General features: G+C 34.7%; 2 protein-coding genes across 3 annotated transcripts; one reads left to right on the forward strand and one right to left on the reverse strand.

Moving 5' to 3' along the window:
• Window positions 1-2,300: 2,300 nt before the first annotated feature.
• LOC108568964 (neuroligin-4, X-linked-like) lies at window positions 2,301-3,862 on the forward strand (the record flags this gene model as incomplete). The annotated part of the gene is given in 1 exon segment (XM_017930317.1): window positions 2,301-3,862. A coding segment is annotated over 1 exon segment (844 nt), but the record flags the coding sequence as incomplete, so codon positions are not given.
• Window positions 3,863-4,110: 248 nt separating this feature from the next.
• LOC108568965 lies at window positions 4,111-10,554 on the reverse strand. Of its 2 annotated transcripts, none has more exons than XM_017930319.1 (6): window positions 10,403-10,554; window positions 8,721-8,921; window positions 8,005-8,660; window positions 7,303-7,445; window positions 6,895-7,007; window positions 4,111-6,841 (listed from the first exon to the last, which is right to left on the reverse strand). In XM_017930319.1, the coding sequence occupies exons 1-6, from the start codon at window positions 10,521-10,523 to the stop codon at window positions 4,857-4,859; spliced, it is 3,219 nt and encodes a 1,072-aa protein (XP_017785808.1). In that variant the 5' UTR covers window positions 10,524-10,554; the 3' UTR covers window positions 4,111-4,856. The 2 variants fall into 2 exon arrangements, with proteins under 2 accessions (XP_017785808.1, XP_017785807.1); XM_017930318.1 differs by having other exon boundaries at window positions 7,303-7,454.
• Window positions 10,555-19,219: the final 8,665 nt, after the last annotated feature.

The raw sequence follows: 19,219 nt of genomic DNA on the forward strand, positions 1-19,219 counted from the left end.
TAATGGAGCATAAATCTCCCGGTAAGACCCGGTGTTGATGGGCGCAAGTAACTAAGCCTCCCTCCTAGAAACCGGCCGACCGCAGATTCCACCCACTAAATCAACAACAGTCAATCTCGGAACCTTTCGCCAACTAAGAATTATTAGGTTACTATCGTACGAATCGATATTAAATTTGCGGACGGCAATTTCCACGGACCAAAACCGGCCAAACCTCGCACATACAACCACCCTTCCTCCCACGTCCCACAGACACATACACACACCCCCTTTTCCCGCCGCATGATTTATCGTGGACCGGGGATGAAATGTGTAATTACCCACCCATTCACTTCGCAACCGCCGAAATCATCAAAACGAACGCCACCCCAAGTATTACCACATTAAAGGATTACCACACATAACTCATATTTCAATTCCCCTTTTATTTATTTTACGCACACAAATACTCATTCCACCGAAAGAACCAAGTAATTCATTACAATTAAAACCACTAATTTATTTCAACCCTTTTTCTTCCTTCAATTATCTATACTAAAGCTTACATCATCACATTTACTTATAGGCAGTTACAAACTAATCTATCGTGACGATATAACTAGTAATCATTACGTAAATATAAATTGACTATTAAGACGAGTATTTATATTACAGTTCAATAAACCTAATCATATAATTAAACACCTCAAAATAAAGTCAATTCAATTGAAAACGTATTTTATTCAATTTTAACAATATAGAGCTTTGTAATTCCATGTTTATAAATACAATGCGAAATAGAATATATGTATCTAATTGATGGTGGTTTAATTAAACAGTTAAACACAAAATTGGTATGAATTGTTCAAAAGCATTGTTGCAGTAATAACATTTTTGACATAGCGGAGAGTTGTTTATCTTTTTTTTAAATAATTATTATAGTTAAATGTATCGTATTTTATAGGTTTAATTAATCAAACACAATAATTTACATTGAAAATATTTTTCTCTAACGAAGCTATAGCTTTCATATATGTATTTATTTTGTGATTGGTTCAGTAATGCACATGAAAGTCTATGACTCCATAAAACCAAAAGAGATTATGCAAGTAGTCTATGGCTGGAAATATGATAGAAGGTGCATTAAAATTGTGGCTTTCTTGAAACTATTCTCCATCAAGATTAAAATTTAAATTGTCCGTGGGTGTTTTTTAATATGTGAAGCTGGCTTCCAGAAAATCTTATCTTGGGAGTTTTAATAGCATAATGCCAGCGGCTTTTAATGGCTATTGGGCCGTTAAAATTGGCTGAGCAGGAATGGGCAATGCTGGGCGACCCGATGTAATAAATGATCGCAGTCCGGGACAAACTTTGAATATTGATGCCTTTCGTCCCTCTCTCTCACTATCTGTATGTACGATCGAAACATCGTCCCTCCTCGGGAATACCGCATGAAGCACTTGGAAATAGATTTAAAAATTACCTTCTTTTGGGATGGAAGGCGAGATGGAATTTATTCTCTCGCGCACAGGGGTTGGTTGGGTGATGGATGTAACTTCGGGTTTTAAAACATTTCGAAATAAATACGGGCGAGACAAGATGCAGGGCGGTACGGACAGTTTATCCGCCCACCAACTAATGGAAAATGAATTATCGTTTGCATTTCCTGCTTGTACTTCTCATCCCTTTTCCATCTATTCATCTGCGCGTAACCCGTGTGCTCACATTACGATATTCAAATCGCACTTCAACTCGAAACGTTTCCTTCCTAATTGTACTTTGATTTTATTGAACGGGGACTATTAGCGAATCCGTCTACGGATTAGTTGAGGCTTGGAAGTTATGGACTGATAATTTGGCGTATATCTCTCATGTGCCCAAGATAATCTCCGAGAGTGCGTATAGTTGGGTCCCGACTGCTCGTAAATTATTTGTCCTTTCCGCGGAAGATTAAACTTTAATTCCGATAAGGCCCTAAGACCAAAAATATCCCGTGACAATTTGCCGCTGCCGATAAAGTAAACCAAGTTTGTAGTCTCCGCGCGCAAATACAGATAGTTTAGAACTTTGTTTTGTATTCATTACTAACTTATGTTTTTTCTTTCTTTCTTCTGTGTTGTAGGAATGAAGCCGCGCATGAAGAACCATTTCCGAGCACATCAGTTAAGCGTTTGGCTTCGATTGATACCGGAACTGCATCGCGCCGGAATGGAGGACGTCGTCGCAAGGCACAACTTGTTTAGGAATCATAATAACGCCGAATTGTATGATGGAGCCGTTCGTCCAGATCCATTGTCACGTGTTAGTTATTACGATCCGACGATGGAACTCTTCAGGAGGAGACCTAATTCAAGTCTGAACAGCATCGAGGTTCCTACAACTGTCGATACAATGGTTACGACCTGCGTTAATGTTCAAAGTAGTAACTTCAATCAACAATCCTTCCAAAACCAGAACACTTCCTCTGATACTCTGGCTAGTCTCGAAGCTGCCGGATATGCTGCCTATAGTACTGCACTTAGCGTAACGATTGCTATAGGATGTTCTTTGCTCATATTGAATGTACTAATATTCGCCGCCGTTTATTATCAGCGGGATAAAACTAGGATGGAGGTAAAGTCACTGCAGCAGCAACACAACAGGAACCAAGCGAATTTCGAGACCATTTCCAAGCAAGGCCACTATCATATGGGCCATTCGCAAAGTGGAAGTGTTATGGTCGATGTGGAACAAGACACAACTGCGATGATCCTAGCGGCAAACTCTCAACACGACGCCAATAAAGTCCAACAGCACCTTTGCCCTCAAAACATACAAATAGCTAATGCTCTGAAAGCACCTCCACCTAGTCCGAACGTTCTGCAACAGAACTGCATGACTTTACCGAAGAACGCAAGTAGCTACAATCCGAGTTACCAACAAGCTTGCATGACTTTACCGAAGAATGCCACCATGCTCAACAACACCGCCTGCATTGTAGCCGAAATGCAGCAACAAGGAATTGTACAACCACCCAACGGAAATGCCACCATGCACATGAACGTGCCCAGACCACCTCCACCACCTAGGGCTAAGTCACCACCTGAATCGCAACCTCTTCTCACGCACCACAACCAGAAGAACATGAGACTCCCGCATGCGGCCATGAGTGAAATGCGAGTGTGATAATTTACACGTGAACTAATTGAATGATACATACGTCCAATTATGTGAACACTCGTCTAGCCTAAAAAAAAAACGGGCCTCATTCCTACAAGATTTGTACATACCATAACAACTAATTTATTATAAATGTTTGTATGTATAAGCTCCCACTCTGAAACATGCATATGATGTAAACCTTCTTTTATTTGTTAACACTAGATCTTTAAATTTTGTTACCCATATACCATTAATTCTATTCTCATGTTTATATAATTTATCTATACTGTTAACTAATTATAATCCATTTTTGTTTAATCGAAGAGGAAAACGTGAAGGAAACTGCCACTTATCATCAACAATTTTATACAACATTCATTTCCCGTGCCAAAATATGAACACACATCCATTTCGTGCGCCGAAGCAAAATATTCCCCCACCTACATAAGTTCGTAAAAGAAAGTGTTTTAGATAAAACAAGGACAATCTACTTTATCAGCGAAAGTAAACAACAAGATGAAGGAAACAAAAACAAACAGGAAGGAGATAAATACAACTTGTAAATATATTATAAACAGTAGAAGCGTTTCAAACTTCAACGAAAAATTAGTCTACTTAATTAGCTTTAATTAATGATTTATATAGGACCTGTATATAAAATATATGAAAAAAACCAATGGAATATTTGGAACACAATTAAACAAATTACACAATTGTATAACGGTTTGATCAAGAAGAAGAACGATTTATTTTTCCTATATTTAAATTATTAAATGTTTTGATTTTTTTCGGTGAACTTTGGAACTAGTCGTCTGAATGTAACTCTTTCATTTCAGGATCATATTTTATATTAAACTTACTGAAAATATAGATCTGAAAAACCTATGTAAACTAAATGAAAAATAAATAAATGAAACAAACATATATTTCAGACTTGTTAAGATCATATGTTTGACGAGAAATGTGACATAATAATTATTAAATAAAAATTTAAATTAAATTTATCCTGAGTGCTTTATTCCAACGTTTCCTTCGCAACATTGCATTCTGAAATCTCCAATTATTTTTGCATTTGTTCAAGTAAATTGCAATCAGCGTCCCTGTTGTTTTTTTTTTTCTTCTTTTCTTTGCTCGCCTGGTTTTCGTTTTATTTTGAATGCTTTATCAGGTGAGAGGTATTTGAAAAGGAGAAATAATTGAAATTCAAATCAGATCACAGGAACAGTGTTTAAAACAAGTGCCGTTAGATTGAACAAAAGACTTTTTAAACATGTAAGATCTGAACGGGAAACATCGCCCGGTTGAATACAGTAGCAGCCCTCCACGATGGAATCATTTCCATACATATTGGTTTCTGATATAGGACTCTGAAAAAGGAAACGGAAGCGGCAAATAAAATAAAGGACTCTACTTTCTCTCTCTCTCTCTCGATCACGCTCGACCTCTCTCTTCAGCCTCACACTATTGCTTAAATGTTTCCAATTTACACACAAACTCCAAGCTACCGTCACAATTGGCACTCTCAATGAAAGAGAAACGTTTTAATAAAACATTTATTAATATTACGCAATAGAAAACTTACTCGGCTAGTAATAAAACACACTCTTAACTTTATTAGGACATATGATTAATAATGAGATAGGAGATAAATAATGTGAACACACATATAAATACTGAATATCATAAAATACTGAACACTATACTAATCAGTACAATTTCGGTAGAAACAGTCTAAATTAAACTTTTTTAATGACAGTGCCCGTCTCCGATTCATCCGACGGCGATGATGACTCTGAGCTGCTTTCTTTATTCAAACTCGGATTGGAATTTTTAATTAATTTCGGTATTTGTGAGGGAGTTCTCGCTTTGAACGGTTTCTCCTCTTCACCGCCTTCCTGCAGTTCCTTCTCCGTAACTTTTGCTTCATGGATATTATCTTTAGCCATTACGCGTGGAATACCTTTGCGGATTTCATTGTTCCTCGTAATTGTCGGCTTAATTATCACCTTCGGTTCGCACTTCTTAATTGGATTATTAGGGTCGGTGGTAATTATAGTTTTCGGTAGTTTTTCAATTCTCCTATCGTCGCTCGTCTTCTTTAGAGTGTCGTAAATTGGTTCCATTTTTCTCACCGGTATTAGAGGTCCCACGTACAGATTATTGCAGGTAATTTCAGGTTCCATTGGGGCCGGTGGCTCTTCCGCGAATATCGCAGGTGAGCGAGAATTGATCGGCGATGTGTTGCAGGGTTTTCTTCCGAGAGTAGAAGAGCTACGGGGTGGCGGCGCAGGTGGAAATTTGATTGATTTATTAGTCGGGGAATTCGGTTGCGAGTGGCATGCATTTTCAGGTATTGGTAAAAATAAATGAGTTGGAGCCGGCATTGATCGTCTTTTATGGGCCAGAGTTGCATCCGGATAGTCGGGTAAAACTTTCGGAAAATTACGTCGTTTAATTGTCATCAGGGACTCTTCCGGAGTTAGCGGTATTAAATCTTCCTCCTCACGACTCGTGACATTAATATCGTAATTCGGATCGAACGTTTTCATTTTCTTTATGGGCGTGGAGTAGATCAAGTCTTGCATCGGCTCAGACTTGGATTTTGCATGGTGATGCTCTATTTTAACAATAGTAGAATCCATGTCAACATTCGTAAAACTTCTACGTAACTCTGGGGCAACTTTCATTTCTAGAAAGTTATCCAGAGTTGCAGATCTCCGCAGCGCTGCTTCTTTCTCTAAATATTTAGTAACCTCAATAGGTTCTTGCCTCAGTACACTTGCACTACGAGCACCCGGTGTCGCATCTATAGCTACAGACACTTTTTTTGCTTTTGCCTTCTGCTTTGTCACATTTTTCCGTTCCATTTCGACCGGGCTGACGGGTCTTGTCGGGCTTTTCCCTAAAGTCGAATTACTTTCGGTTGTTTTCGAATCAGTTCTTGCATGCTGATTATTCAATGGAACTTCCTGCTTCGGTCTACGTAAACATTTAGGACTGCACCGTTGCACAATTTCATGTGCAATCCAATCTCTCACTTTAGTATGCGGATCAATTGTACTGGCAGACAATTGACGACTCAATTTATATTTAGAAGAGTTATCTTCATTCATTTTACTAGCATCATATAAATCGTTAGCTTTAGGTGATTTTCCACCAATCATTCTGATAAGTCCACAACTGTTTTGTAAATCATCTTCTGAATTAGGATTTTTTCTTGAGGAACCTTCATTAGGATCGTAATTCTCTTCATACGTTCGTTTTTGATGATTTTCTCTAGTTTTCATGCGCGTACATTTATAACATAATATAATGATAAATATAACTACATTTAGAAGTAAAAAGAAACATCCTGCTATTAAAACGTTCATAGTTAATCCACCTTTCGCGGGTGGTTCGTTTGATATTACAGTTCCAAACTCTTTTTTTATATTGCTACCAACATAACTATCATCTGCTTTTAATTTTATGGTTCCATATGCAACATCAATTGGTTTATCAATTTTCTTGATTTTGTCCGTTGACGTTCCTTTTCCGAAAGGAAACCATGGTGGAATATTTCTGGATGGCTGTTTTGGTGGAGCTGGAAAATAGGTAGTTTTAACGGTTGGTTTACTTGAAAATACAAGGCTCGTATGATTGGTAAGTATACTAGGAAATTTATCATTCCAGTAATTAATTTCGTTGCTTCTATAATGGTATCTGATTTGTGGTGGTATTGCTGCAAAAAAAATAACTTAAACAAATCATTTATAGCAAAATATATGATTATACCTAAGTATAGATATTTCTCGTTAGATTGGTCATACTCAGGCCATTCGATATCGTACTGTCTCCAGTCTAAAGGAGTTCCTGTTAGATAGTCATGCTTAAGAATATTTGGATTACTGAAAAAAAAAACAGTAAAATAATTGATTAACTTTGAGATGATCAATAATGAATATCAAGATAATATAGAAATACATCACGTAATAAAAGCTAATTAAAATTGTGAAGAAATGTAAAATTTGTATTTTTAACTGACTGATTTTTTTAGTTTAGTTATTAAATTAAATTCTAGTGTAATCATAAATAATTGTATTGCTATGATTTCATAAATAAGTTTTCTGTTTATAAAAATATTATATTTTATGTAATTGTAGGAAGTTGTATATATGCTTCAATCAGCTTAGATATACTCACCCTGTATAGGCGAAATTGGTCCAGAACGACATAACAACTTCAGAGAACAGCCTCTCTTGGTTGCTGTAATGATCCACGAAATGAAATTTGGGGCCGTCCAGAGGCACGCCGAAGACGTAGGGCAGTTCTTCGCCGTGGGTCGTCTTGTTGCGCTGTAGCATAACAATATCAGACTCTCATAATAACATCCCTACAGTTAGCTTCATAAGATTATGAGCGGGGGGTAGTTTACGGTTTATTATTTGCTCCATTACACGCTTGGGAAAACGTCCTGGCGTTCTTTAGTAGCCACGTAAGTGTGTGTGTGTGTATGTATGTGGTATATACACGCTGCCACTTTATTAGTTCTAATGTTGAGAAAATTGTGGCAAGAGATAAGAGACAAGAGGGAGACGGAGGTAACGAAATATATAGTTTCATTAAGGCTAAATAAAGAGCAAAGAAGTATAAAATAAAAGCAGAAACAAGATACTGCGGTTTGTATGTATTCTGGCGAGTCCTAAATTTTCGGTCAGCATGGTTAAACTCTAGAGAGGAGCGCTGTCTCCAAAGGGCAATACGTATTCGACTAAAGACATTACACGTCCCGCATGAGACATTAGTGGCCGGATACCTGGACCCGGGATTCCCAAACGGGATCGAAAATATTGAGCAGTTTCATTTAACTCTAACAATTTAAAAGTCTCCGTTTATTTAACTTACAATAAAGTCTCTGGATGCAGTCGTGTGGCCAAACACGTAGAAATAGCTTTGAGGGTTCACGGTGGAATGGTATTTAGCCATCAGGGCTATGGGAGCTGCAGATCTCGCATCCGATAGCATATCCAAAAGAGTATCTCTTGCCATTGAGGCTCTATCGGGTTCGTGACCAGTGAATCCTTGGATCTTTTCAAATCCATCCCCGATGTATGCTTTCAGCGTGTGCGCTAAATACAGTTCCGGTTTGTATTCGCACTTTGTGTATAGGTATTTCCTCAGCTCCTGATCTCTTTCCCTTTCCAGCATTCCATGTGTCAAGGCTACAGGATTGAGGAGATTCAAACTTTCCACTTCGGTTAATCCGTACATCAGCTCGAACTTCCTAAAGAAGTCGTTGTAGTGCTTCATTATTTTATTAGGCTCGTTCGGAATGACCAGACCATCGACGATGGGCCCAAACTTGGTCATATACTCCCTCGTGGTGGCAACCACATTCATGATTTCGTTGATCCGTTTCTTACGCAAACACGCTGCCATTTTATCATCGGTTGGACAATTCAGTGATTCCGCAACTTGATAAGTTACTTGTCTGGATGTTCCAGCCAGAGCCCAATCGGACAACGACGTCCCGCCCATGAGGATGGCGCGATTGAAGAGGGCTAAAATCAATATTATCATTATTAAGAGTTTATGTAACGTGCGGAGGGGGATTGAATTACGGTATCCCTCGCGGGCGACCATCGGTGATAACATCAAGAGGCTTATACATGCGGCGCCCGTTCCGTGGCCGAACAAAGTTATGGAATTTGGATTTCCTCCAAACGCTGCAATGTTATCGTGCACCCATAGCAATGCGGCCACTTGGTCAATGAGGCCGAAGTTGCTCTTCGACGTTTCCTCTAGACCCACTTTCAGGAATCCTGAAACGGTAAATAAATTATTTTTTAAGCCGTGCAGGTTTATTTATTTCCCTGCAAGGGGATTTCGGAGCAAACACTCGTGCAAATGCTGTTTACGCCGCGCGATTTAATTCGCTCGGGATATCGAGTGAAAGAAGGCAGTAACTTGAATTTGTCGGTATAAAAAATCGAGTTGAAAACCGTTTTTTGGATAAATTTATTAAACCTATCAACCCTACTATTCAGTCAGTCTCATATAAGAATAAGAGAATTTGTGAAATTTATTTATTCAAGAATCATACTTCTTCTATAACTTGTCGCTTTTCTACTAAGTTATCAGATGTTATTCATCATTGAATAAATAACTAAATGAAGAAATAAAAACAAATTTTTTTTACGAAATCCCATTAGCATTAGATAGATTTTTATGGACAGTTGGATCAAGATGATCTTCATGGACTGTTATATATAACTATAAGAGAAAATGTATTTTTCAATAGTCGTTTTGTATATAAACTTAAGGAAAATAAGTTTCTGTCTAAATTAGGTTTGGTGCTCTCAGCAAGTTGAAAATGAAACGTGATGAAGTAGATCGACAATTTTATGAAATTTATATTTTTTAATATATTATATACATGTAGATTGGGCCGTGTTTGAGGAGCGAGTAGTAGTACAGTTACGAGGCAATAAAATGTTTATGAAAGCTATCTTCCTTCTTCTTCTTCTCTGAGAGCGCACCGGGACCATCCGAGATGAAAACTTCGCTTCGGATCCGATGTTTGGATTTTTATTTATTTTTTTCGACGATCATATGCGAGCTTTGTCCGCGAAAGTGAAGGGCGCGAGACGTTCTGCAAGGGGCGCGGCAGGAGGCTGTGTAGGGGATGAGGAAAAAAAACCTGTCATTTTTACGACCGCACTCAGAGCGATCCCATCTCTTCCTAGCCGGATATCTCTTTGTGGCGCGGGCCAGATTTCCGCCGGGGGAAATTTATATCCGTCCGCCGGTCATACACTGCACGCATTCGACCGACCCCTGGTCCTCACTCACCACCCCCACAGTTTCCACAACCATCCCCTTTCGCAGACTCGCAATTTGGCGACACATTCCACCCTAATATTAAATTATAACATTTGCTCAGCCCCACGCCACTCGTGTTTTCGCGGAAACTTATCTTGTTACCGAGATAATTTTATTACATTTTTCTCCCTTTTTTTTTCCCTCGTCCGGCCATCCTAATCCCATTAACAACTCGTGGCCGAAATAAAGCTACAATTAAAGGGCAAACAAACAGAAATCGGAAGGGCTTTAGCGCTAATACGCTTGAGCTATATATTTATTTCTTCTGCTACTTTTTTCTTTCACTTTCGCTCCACGCCGAAAACCATAGAAGTGGGTTGAGGATGAGGGTGGAAGATTGAGGGACGGCGGCAGAAGAGGGTTTTACGATTTTCAATTCGGGAACAATCCTGCGAATTACTTTCGCTTCACTTTGCCTCACCTAATATGCCCAAACGAAAATTCAAAGTGACGACGATAACTTTCCCGTACGATGCCAGTACGCTTCCATCGTACGGATTTCCTGAATTCCATTCGAACGACTCGCCATGGATGAAGACCATCACGGGATACTTCGACGAATGCGTCCTGGATGTATCTGCAAAAGAATAAAGAAAATATACCAATTGTAAAACGCTCACGTTCTTCTCGTATGACTGAATAACTACAAATGGAACATTGAATTTTTCTTCTCATACATTTAAATCGAAAATAGCTATAACTCGACGAAAATATTACATTCTGCAGTAATAATTGGCGTTATTACAAATTCCTTGTATTTGATATAAGTACATCTTACTACTACTTCAAAAAAAGGTGTAAATGAGATTCAATAAATTAGTAATAACTGTTATTATTATTGTTATTAAATTGATCATTTATGTAATACAAAATAAATTTACATGGTAGATCAAATCAACAACTTATTAACTTAAGAGAAAAATGAAACTTTTAGTTGGTAATTCTTGAGACCATCACTAGTCTTAGTTGTCTTCTCAATAAAACATTGTTTTAATTACTAAATTTATTTACGAATATTTGTACTTAATCCCCGCTTTAAAGCAATAGAATTACGAGATAATCTACGGTGTCCAGAAATGTTTAATCAATATTCAAATTAATGATGAGAAATTACATAATTCTTAAATCGTTTCTTATAAATTTAATATTTTCATATGACATTTTTTGAATTATTACATTTGCTATAAGTTTTATTCTAATATAAATATTCAGACATAGTAAAACCTATAAATATAAGAAATATTACCATTACAAAGAAACAACATATTCGATTAGCAAAGTTGTTTTCTTTCAAAGAAACATACACAGTGAGTCTCCAATAGCCATAATAATAAAGATTATGTCTACTTCTCCGGGCACACTGTCGTCAAGGTCAAGGTCATAAAACATTTAACATATAATACAATTTATTATAGTAAGAAATATTAACTCATTATATTAAGTAGTTGGTATACTTAATATAATGAGTTAAGATGTATTAAATTATGTTAAACAGCTCTTGGACATGAACTATAACAGGAATTTTCATACTTTAAATATTGTGTACAAATGTTTTTGATTTGATATAAAATATACTTTATTTAAATAATATATAATAGATAATAACTATATAACTTTGTGAGAACTATTAATATTGTTAGAAACAATTTGCCTTTATTTATTAAAAAAGTAATAATTGTATTGAAAGAAAACTAAAGGAAATATAAAGTGTTGAATGTAGACTAGGCAGTAAAATATTTAATTTTGGCAAAATATTAAACAGGATATAGATTTTAAAAGTTATAAATATGTATGAGCAGATTAAGGACGTAAAACTTATTTTTAAATTTATTGAAAACATGTTTTAATATGAGTTATATAATTAGTTTTTATTTGCTTTAAGAGAATATGAGGTAATAATGTTGCAAAAGATTGATGTGAAAAGAACTATTATAAAATATTTGGTTTCCAGACTGATTTGTACAAAGTCCCACAATAATCGATTATAGAAATAACTTTTTTATTATTGTTGCTGTCATTGCAACATGATGTTTAATGCATTGACAGTAGGATAATACAATAAATAATCGTTGCGAGGTTCTCTGTAATTACGATTTAAAATAATTCCAAATCATTTAAAAGGCTGTCAGAATGTGGACATCCTGTTGTTTTTTATGTATTTGCATTTTCCTGTTTGACATTTAATTGGAAAAGCGTTGGAGCAATGTTTGCGGAGCACAGTTTCCGCCATCAGATAAATAATATATTGCAACATTTTAATGAGTATTTACAGTGAAAAAAAGCGAATAAATCGTACGAATAATAAATTTTTATTTCCACCACGCACGAAAATATGAAAAAACGGTACTAAATAAATACGCGCCAATTCGTGTTTCAAATTGAGAGTTAAGAAATTTTGTTGATAACTTTTTGATTTACGCCTCACCTCTGGTAATGAAACTTTCCCATTGTAGAACTTCCACCCTCCCATATTCAACCATAATTACCACCACCAACCAAGGGGTGGATATTTTAGCATTTCTTTGTAGAGTCTGAATCCGCCCAATCCCTTTACAGTTTCAACTTTTGCGTCTGCACATCCGCCCGCATCTGCCTTCATTAAATGTAAACAACTTTGAAATAGTAATTTGCATTTACAAAGAAATATTTAAATTTAGTTATAATAACTCGAAGTTTCTTTCGCTTGGTCTGTTATTAAAGTACGCTGTAAATATAATATAAAAGCGGATCGGATGAAATAAATAAATTGTTGGAGGAGGTTTAATGGCGCAAGAATTAATATATGCTTTGATACCGTGAAGTTTATTGGATGAAATCAAATCGGGTTTGAAATGTCGTGACATTAAGAAAACGCAAATCGACGGTAATCCCAATAATCGTATCCAATTACCCCATTTGCTCGGAGCGCAAAAAACGTCTCCGCTTCGAAGCTTGGAGGTTCCACCGCCAAGCGTCGCTACTTCACAGAAGCGCCCCACGTTGGGCGCCGGAAAAACGGGCAACTAACGCAGCGAGCCGGAAAATCGATTGGCGTAACAAAAAGCGCACGCGCGATTGCAGTTTTCCACTTCCTCCCTAGTCGGAACTCCAGTATTAATTACAAAGTTGAACATCATTAGATGCGAAGATTGGGGGGAAAAGATTTAGAGACGAATAAAAATAATAATATATAAAAAAAAACAAAGAAAATACACAGAGAAACGATTCTCAAGAAAAATAAGTTTTCGAAACTAATTACGTTGGGGGAGTAATAAAAAAAACAACATTGTTCAATGGGGATTATGAGATATGACACTTTTAATTAATGGATAACGAGATAAAAGTAAATTTAATTCTTTCATCTATTCTTTTATTATATACATTTTTCGAACGTTGATTCTTTTGTGATGCGTAAGAAAAACCGCGGAAATCAATTGCAGGAGGGAAATTCACGGTTAGGACTTGTTAAAATTAGATTAGATCCTAAAGGCGGGACCGTAAAAATGGTTCTAAAAAAATAAGTTGCCAACGTTTGAAATATGAGCGAATTTGAATACATCAACAACGCCGCGTTTTTTTTTGTATATATTTATTAAATGAAATTATGCTTTGCAATTTCAGATTGAATTAGCTATAATCAATGCAGGGCCCGAATTTATTCGATGTGAAGGGCTAATATGATTAATGCTTTGTATTTGGAAAAAAAAAGTAATCCATTTATCAATCGTTTTTTTTTTGTGTAAATTGAAAAACAAAAAAGTAATTTATATGGAAAATAAAATCGTTTCCATTTATATTCGATATATTTAAGATGTACGGTGTTTATTATTAATAGTAAGTGATCATAAGAGTAGGATTATAATTGATGTGATGTGAATCTATTACAATGCTGTTACTGTTTTCTAAGTAATGATAGGAAAATTTACAACGAAGTAAAAGAAAAGGCTTTCCCAATATTTAAGATTTGTAAGAAAATCAATTTTTTTAAGAGATTTTCTGACGTCCTTTGCGATATGTTTTGTAATATGCAGTTTGTATTATCATCACTATTTTTAAGTGATGATAGGAAAATATATGAAAAAGAAAAACAAAGCACTTTCCCCGGGGTGTTGTCAACTCAACAACGTGTTTAGAGTCATAGTTTACGCAAACGTATCTTTCATAAACTATGATACAATCTGATGTATGACTCCTCTCAGCTCCAGGCGCTATTATTTAGCATACTGGAACGTTATTTCAATGACGTATACGAAACATGATATACAGCAGAGTTATTACAAAAATGTGTTATATTATATAATAATTTGAATATTTATTAAAAAAATATAAAATAATTTTTGATTGTTCGTAAACCGAAACTCTTTCTCCAAAAGGATGATTTATTGTAGTTCGAAAACTGAAACGTTTTCCCTCATAAGAATGTGATAATCTAGTAGGGATTTAAAATTATGTTCGGAAATCGAGTCATCTTTTATATTAGTTCAAAAAACAATGCGTTCCATTGTAGAATAATTAATTGAAGAACTAAACCTGCTTTCATCAAATAAATTTAAATATATACAAGTGAAAAATCATACAAAATAAGATTATATAAAAAATGTTGATTTTCTATAATATTTTATAAATTAATTATGTATTTATATATATTTCATGTAGTCATGTTTGCTTATATAATTAAATTAAAACTTATGATAATTTTAATTATTATATAATTGACTATTTATTAAATCAAAATTAATTACCGTTTTGTTATTTGAGAGAGAGAACAAAGTGCATGTAATTATTGCAATATTCGCAATTAAAATAATATTTATATTACATATTTATATGAATTCGAATTATTCATATATTTGAATGTAAGTTAATACGTTTAATTATTTCAATATATTTATTGCGAAACGTGGATTTTCATTAATAAGTCGTATAAACCTGGATTTACTTGATAAAATTTGTTAATCAATTACGTTGCATTTCGAACGTCATTTTCGCATAAATAAATCAGGCACTACTTGTTGGAAACTGATAAAATATTAAATGAGCACTAAACACGACTAAAAGTTTGCAGTCAAGTTTGAAAAGAAGGGTCGAAATGCAGAGAGAAAGAGTGAGAGAATGAGGTAAAAAAATGAAGCGAAAAGAAAGGGATGAAACGTTGTAGTAGAGCCATGTAAAATGTAAATTTTTTCAATTGGTCCCGCGAATTTTAATAGTCCTTCGCCGCCCAAAAACCTTTCCCTCCAGAGGCCTGTTCGAACGTTTTGCAGGGTGGCTTACAAGGTGTGTGTGTATCCTTGCAGCACACTATTAAATCCGAACCTCGCCAAAATAATCCCCGTATGAAATGCAAATATTTTCTTTATGCCACATCAACTATGAGACATTAAGGTAACAAATTTACATGAGAATGGAATAAATTGAGAGGCCCGAAATAAAGAAGATTGATTGCGCGTTGGGATGGAGGATAAAAAAAAATACAGAAAATTGAGGCGAGAACGTAAACCAAGTCCGATGTATTTTTTTAATGAACTTAAACAATCATAAAATAATATAAGCTTTCAACACATCAAATTTTGTATAACTTGAAGCTAAAGAAAAGTAATTATCATATTATTTGTGGAATATATAACCTTGCAACTAAGTTGGAAGATTGTCTCGCCTTATGTTGTGTATTCTTGGAACCAATTAACGATGTTAGGACGACTGTGACTCGACGAAATAGAAAAAAATGTATGCTCGGCCTGTCAGTCACTGTGAATGCGTTCTCTAATTAAAGAACTATTTATATGCAGCTATTTTTCCGGTGAAAAATAATCGCTACATTGAATACATTCCATATTTGAATAATCACTAAAAATATATTTAAAATTCTTAAGAAAATATTTATTTCATAGCAATTGTGAATGTATCTTAAGTAATTCCCTTCTTCAACATTACTAATTGTAGTTAAACTGATTGATTACAACAAAATACACATAGTTTGTCAGATTGTGCCTCAAGTAATTCAAAATATAAGAAATTTGAAACGAATCTGTAAATAAGAATATAGTGGGTACAAATAAAATTTATGTCAATTTTTATAAATAAAACTTTTTTCTTAACTTAATTTAATTTGTAATAGAAACATGATTTATAGATTTTTTTAGCTATACTAATATTGATTATACGATGAATATTTATAACATGTAATTAAAACATAATTAAAAATACTTGTATAATGAGTTTTGACATTACCACCAAAACCCGAACATGATAGTAATCTCCAAGCAATTTTAGCATAAATGTACTTAGATTACAAAATCCCATCCCCATACTAATCTTGAGCAATCATCACTCAATTGTTTAACTTACTTTAACAAAATTGGCTACTAATTCTGGTAGTCGTGCTCATGTAATATCTAAGCACTTGAACTGTATGAGTGTTTCTAATGGAGTTTGTGATTGTATCTAATGGCTAGGGGGAGGCAGCAACTTTCGTAATTGCATCTTTATTTTCGATTATTATTTTTTATATTTATCTAAATTTCATGTTTCAAATACATTTGTTAAATTTATTTTTGATAATTACTTTTCATGAGTGAATACATACTAACTTTATAAAATTCTAATTATTAACGTTAACTTTGTACAGTCCGGTTTCGATCTTTTCGAATTCAGTAGAGTCCGATTTGAAAATTTCAAAACAAACAAATTTTCAATTGAGCAAAATAAAAATAAATAAATAAAAAATTGTATACAAAATTATTTGACAAGTCCGAAATATTTATAAGACTAAACTAAATATTGCTGTAATTACATACTTATATATCTGGACTTCCCAAAACGCATTGTTTAATAATACTAAGTTTGTTACACGGCTAAGATTATTGTTGAATTAATTAGATAGGATTACGTGTTTATCCTGAAAAAAAAATGTGATTTCAGCATCGACACTTTTGACAGCTCGCATCAGACGAACGGATGATACCACAAAGTTGTCAGTGGGTTTATTGGAATGGTGAGAGTTTCAGCTTTAATTGGAGATAATATTACATTAATTTTGGTGTAAATTGGAGCAACTAGAAATTTGTAAATAAATACAAAATTATTTATATATTTGTTATTGAACATTTACTATTCAGAAACTATATATTAAATAAATGTGTGAGTGATAAGCTAACAAAATGTTATTAATAATTATATTTGCATATTTGATAAAAATGTATAAGATCGCAGATTGTGAGATCATATTTCATAGAAATGTTTATAATATTTCCTGGAGTTCAAAAATATTCGTCACTGTGTACATGCACATGTGTGTATGCGTGTGTATATACCTCCGACATTTCTCCATCAGATTGAAACGACGTCCTGAAAAAGTGTGCTTTAAGATTGATCGAAGGCAAACCGTCTCCCGTCCCAGGACTGCAAGGGCATTAAGCAGATCCCTGCGAGCGTCGTGTTGAGTAATCGCGGGCATTCGTTACATTTGCAGGATTACGCACGAGTACCGATCCCCTCAAAACAACAACGGGAAGAAGAAAATAATAATAAAAAAAAACGAGAGAAAAAAGAAGGGGGAACAGGATACGAACGAACGCGGAGAGTTGAAACATAACCGCAAGTATTCAATTATATTCGGAATTTAAAAAGCAGAGCAGACCAAAAAAAAAGTAGACGGACGTACACGTAAATCCTTCTATTAAAAGTAGAATGGAAGAAGACAAGAAAATAATAATAATACATTTATATCGACAGAAATACGAGATGAGAATGAAGGAAGGAGAGAAAATGAATAGCGGAGGATGAGAGATGCTGATATAATTATGTTGTTGCCTTGATTTTTTTTTCTTCTCTCTTATATTTATTTATGTTTTCTTTTTGTGTGCGCGCTTCTTCGTTCTTGTTAGGTTTTCGGGTTATGAACGATAACGTGATTGTCCGGCGGTGGTAATGGAGGCGGTCGAAGCTTATACAGTTGCAAGGATTGCCCCGGAGAGAGAAGAGTGACCTCGACGTCGCAATCACCGCAACGTCGCGACGCCTAGCACGACTACAGCCACTTAACTAAACGCTGAAATAGACCGATCCAATTTGAAGCAGTTCGTTTCTTACCCCTGAGCTTTATTTTTCTTTTCTCCGGTCCTTCTTCCCTTTTTTTTGTATTAAATCGGACACATTCCATGAAGGTACTGCTGATTACTTCTTACGAAGCCATTCAAGGGCTGAATAATACGTACGAACATGTGTCGTTCGTAAATCAGTTTCAATAAACGACGCTGAATACCTTTGCTCATAGAATTGATTTCAATGTGACGCAGTTATAGAATTGACACTGTGACACTTACTAACATGATCATCATTTATTATTTTAATTTCATAATAAACAGTTTATGGTAAATGGAACAAGTAATGAAAATATATCCTTATTTGGTACTTCTTTAAAAAGTGATTATAGTAAAAAGACATAAAATCGTTATAAATATAGAAAAAAAATAAAATGATGCTCACTCAAAGTTAGACAAAACAATATCAAGCTTTTTTTATTAACGCTCTAAGAAACAGTGTTTTCACATTTTAGTGATTTTCTCGAAAACTATAATTATTATATGTATTGGCTTTACAGTCTAGTTAATCAATGAGTGATAAAAACAAGAAATGAAGCAGATTGTAATGTGTAAGTGTTTTAGATATTATTGATGTATTAAACAGAAAATCATTTAAACAAATCCTATTTACATTACATTTGATAACGAAGTCCGTTTAAAATGAAGCCATTTTTATGTACAAATTTTGTTAATAACGAAAAAAAAAAAAGTAAATCTAATAAGTATAAATAAATGTATAAATAAACATTCAGATATTTCATTGCTTTTAATGTGTATAACGGTTATTTTAAGTTGAAAGGTGCTTCGATTATTTTTCTATGTAAACGCATTATGCCTGATAAATTGTAACGGAAAGTTTGTACAAAATGTAATAAACTTAAAAGCGTTTCAAATAAATAGCAAATAGATATTGATTAGGAACGTCGAGTTTGATCATTTACCTCGCAACATTTTTTTTTTCTAAATTTTATTTTTATTTTTCGTGTGTCGGAAAAGGGACGTGATTAATTCAAGGGCCGCAGTGCTTCCTGTTACATAAAGTGGTAGGAGGGTTTCGCACCTTAGTCGTCGGTGTCCGTAATCGCATTTTTATTAAGAATCATTCGTCACTCTGACATCCAATATATAACTCGTAGCAGGGCTATATTAAAAACGTATTTTTCATGATTACGCCT

This window comes from Nicrophorus vespilloides, unplaced genomic scaffold (genome assembly GCF_001412225.1).
Source record: "Nicrophorus vespilloides isolate i.1.1-1 unplaced genomic scaffold, Nicve_v1.0, whole genome shotgun sequence".
Taxonomy (NCBI): Eukaryota; Metazoa; Arthropoda; class Insecta; order Coleoptera; family Silphidae; genus Nicrophorus; species Nicrophorus vespilloides.

What these genes read in the sequence shown, in the direction of transcription:
- LOC108568965 (XM_017930318.1), bottom strand. Translation starts at nt 10,523, where the DNA reads ATGGTCTTCATCCATGGCGAGTCGTTCGAATGGAATTCAGGAAATCCG. An exon ending in GGTCGCCCGCGAGGGATACC is followed by an intron (nt 8,661 to 8,720) that starts GTAATTCAATCC and finishes TATTGATTTTAG; the next exon opens with CCCTCTTCAATCGCGCCATC. An exon ending in CGAGAAATATCTATACTTAG is followed by an intron (nt 6,842 to 6,894) that starts GTATAATCATAT and finishes TTTTTTTTGCAG; the next exon opens with CAATACCACCACAAATCAGA.